The 1,200-nt window shown below is 56.0% G+C and overlaps 1 protein-coding gene across 1 annotated transcript in view; it reads left to right on the top strand.

The window, feature by feature from the left end:
* The first annotated feature begins 1,135 nt into the window (after nt 1–1,135).
* Nucleotides 1,136–1,200, top strand: part of XKR4 (X-linked Kx blood group related 4) — a 259,812-nt gene continuing 259,747 nt past the window's right edge. The window contains exon 1 of the mRNA XM_006769119.1: nt 1,136–1,140. Within this exon, the coding sequence (XP_006769182.1) occupies nt 1,136–1,140 (5 nt within the window). The remainder of the gene's footprint in view (nt 1,141–1,200) is intronic.

Here is a 1,200-nt window from a genome sequence, read left to right as displayed (position 1 = left end):
CCTGATTCAGTAGATCTGGGATGGATCCCAAAATGTTTCTGACAAGCTCCCTAGTGTTGCTGATCTGGAAAATGAAGTCACTGCCCTACAAGTTTCTTGGCTGTTTCGGTTTTTTGGTTTTTTCTAATATATTTTATTGATTTTTTACAGAGAGGAAGGGAGAGAGAGAGAAGATAGAGAGCTAGAAACATAGATCAGCTGACTCCTGCACATTCCTCACGGGGGATGTGCCCACAACCAAGGTACATGCCCTTGACTGGAATCGAACCCGGGACCCCTCAGTCTGCAGGCCGGTGCTCTATCCACTGAACCAAATCGTTCAGGGCTAAATAAGAATATTTTTTTAAAAAGACATGAGGATCTTATATGCATTGAGTTTTTAACAATCTTTTTCAAGCAGCAAACTATTTTATATTCTCTTTATATCTAATTTGGTGAACCACTCTGATCACAGGTGTAATTTATTCGAGTCGTTTCGGGAGTCGTGGGACCATACATCAAGTCTGCAACTCCTATAGCATTATGAGAAGGTAATTCTGGTTTTGGAGGAGGGGCGTGGCATTCCCAGCTTCCAGGAGATCTCCGCCACAGGCTCAGCCTACGGGCAGGTACTTGGGCTCCTGGTTTCCGGCAGACCCGCCCACCCTCCGCTGCCGCCGCGGCCCAAGGCAGTGCGCTCCGCTCTGCGCCTTCACGGGCTCTGCACACCCTCTCCCAGCTCAGCTCTCCACGGCTGGGCACACCCACTGCGACTACCAGTTAAACCCAGTCTCTCAGCCCTCTCCGGCCCCGGCCGCACACCCAGCCCTTCTCAGGTACCGCAGGACAGAACGAATACAAAGAGGCCGGCGCCTCCCTGGCCTGGCCACCGCCACACCCGCCGGACCCTTCCTCTCGCACCCTCCTGCCCCGCCCGCCATGGTCGGTCTAAGACTCTAATTCACCCAGTGTTCTCCGAAACCCCGGGATCTGTCTCCTCTGCAACCCCGCGGCCGCTCCTCTCGACCTCAGGGACAGCCAAGCCCACCACCCTCACTCGGCGGCTCGCCTAGGTCCCGGCCCCTCCTCCGGGGCCCTCCTCTTCCCTGGCCCCTCCCGAGCCGGGGTGGGAGCGGCGGCAGCTGGAAGAGAAGGGATGAGGTCATCCTCTCCCTCGGAGTCAGCTGGTGGAGGAGAGGAAGAGGGAGGAGGGAGCGCGCG

Source organism: Myotis davidii, unplaced genomic scaffold, assembly GCF_000327345.1.
Source record: "Myotis davidii unplaced genomic scaffold, ASM32734v1 scaffold1, whole genome shotgun sequence".
Classification (NCBI taxonomy): Eukaryota; Metazoa; Chordata; class Mammalia; order Chiroptera; family Vespertilionidae; genus Myotis; species Myotis davidii.
The sequence above is the reverse complement of the archived record's forward strand: the minus strand, read 5'-3'. Positions and strand labels throughout refer to the sequence as shown.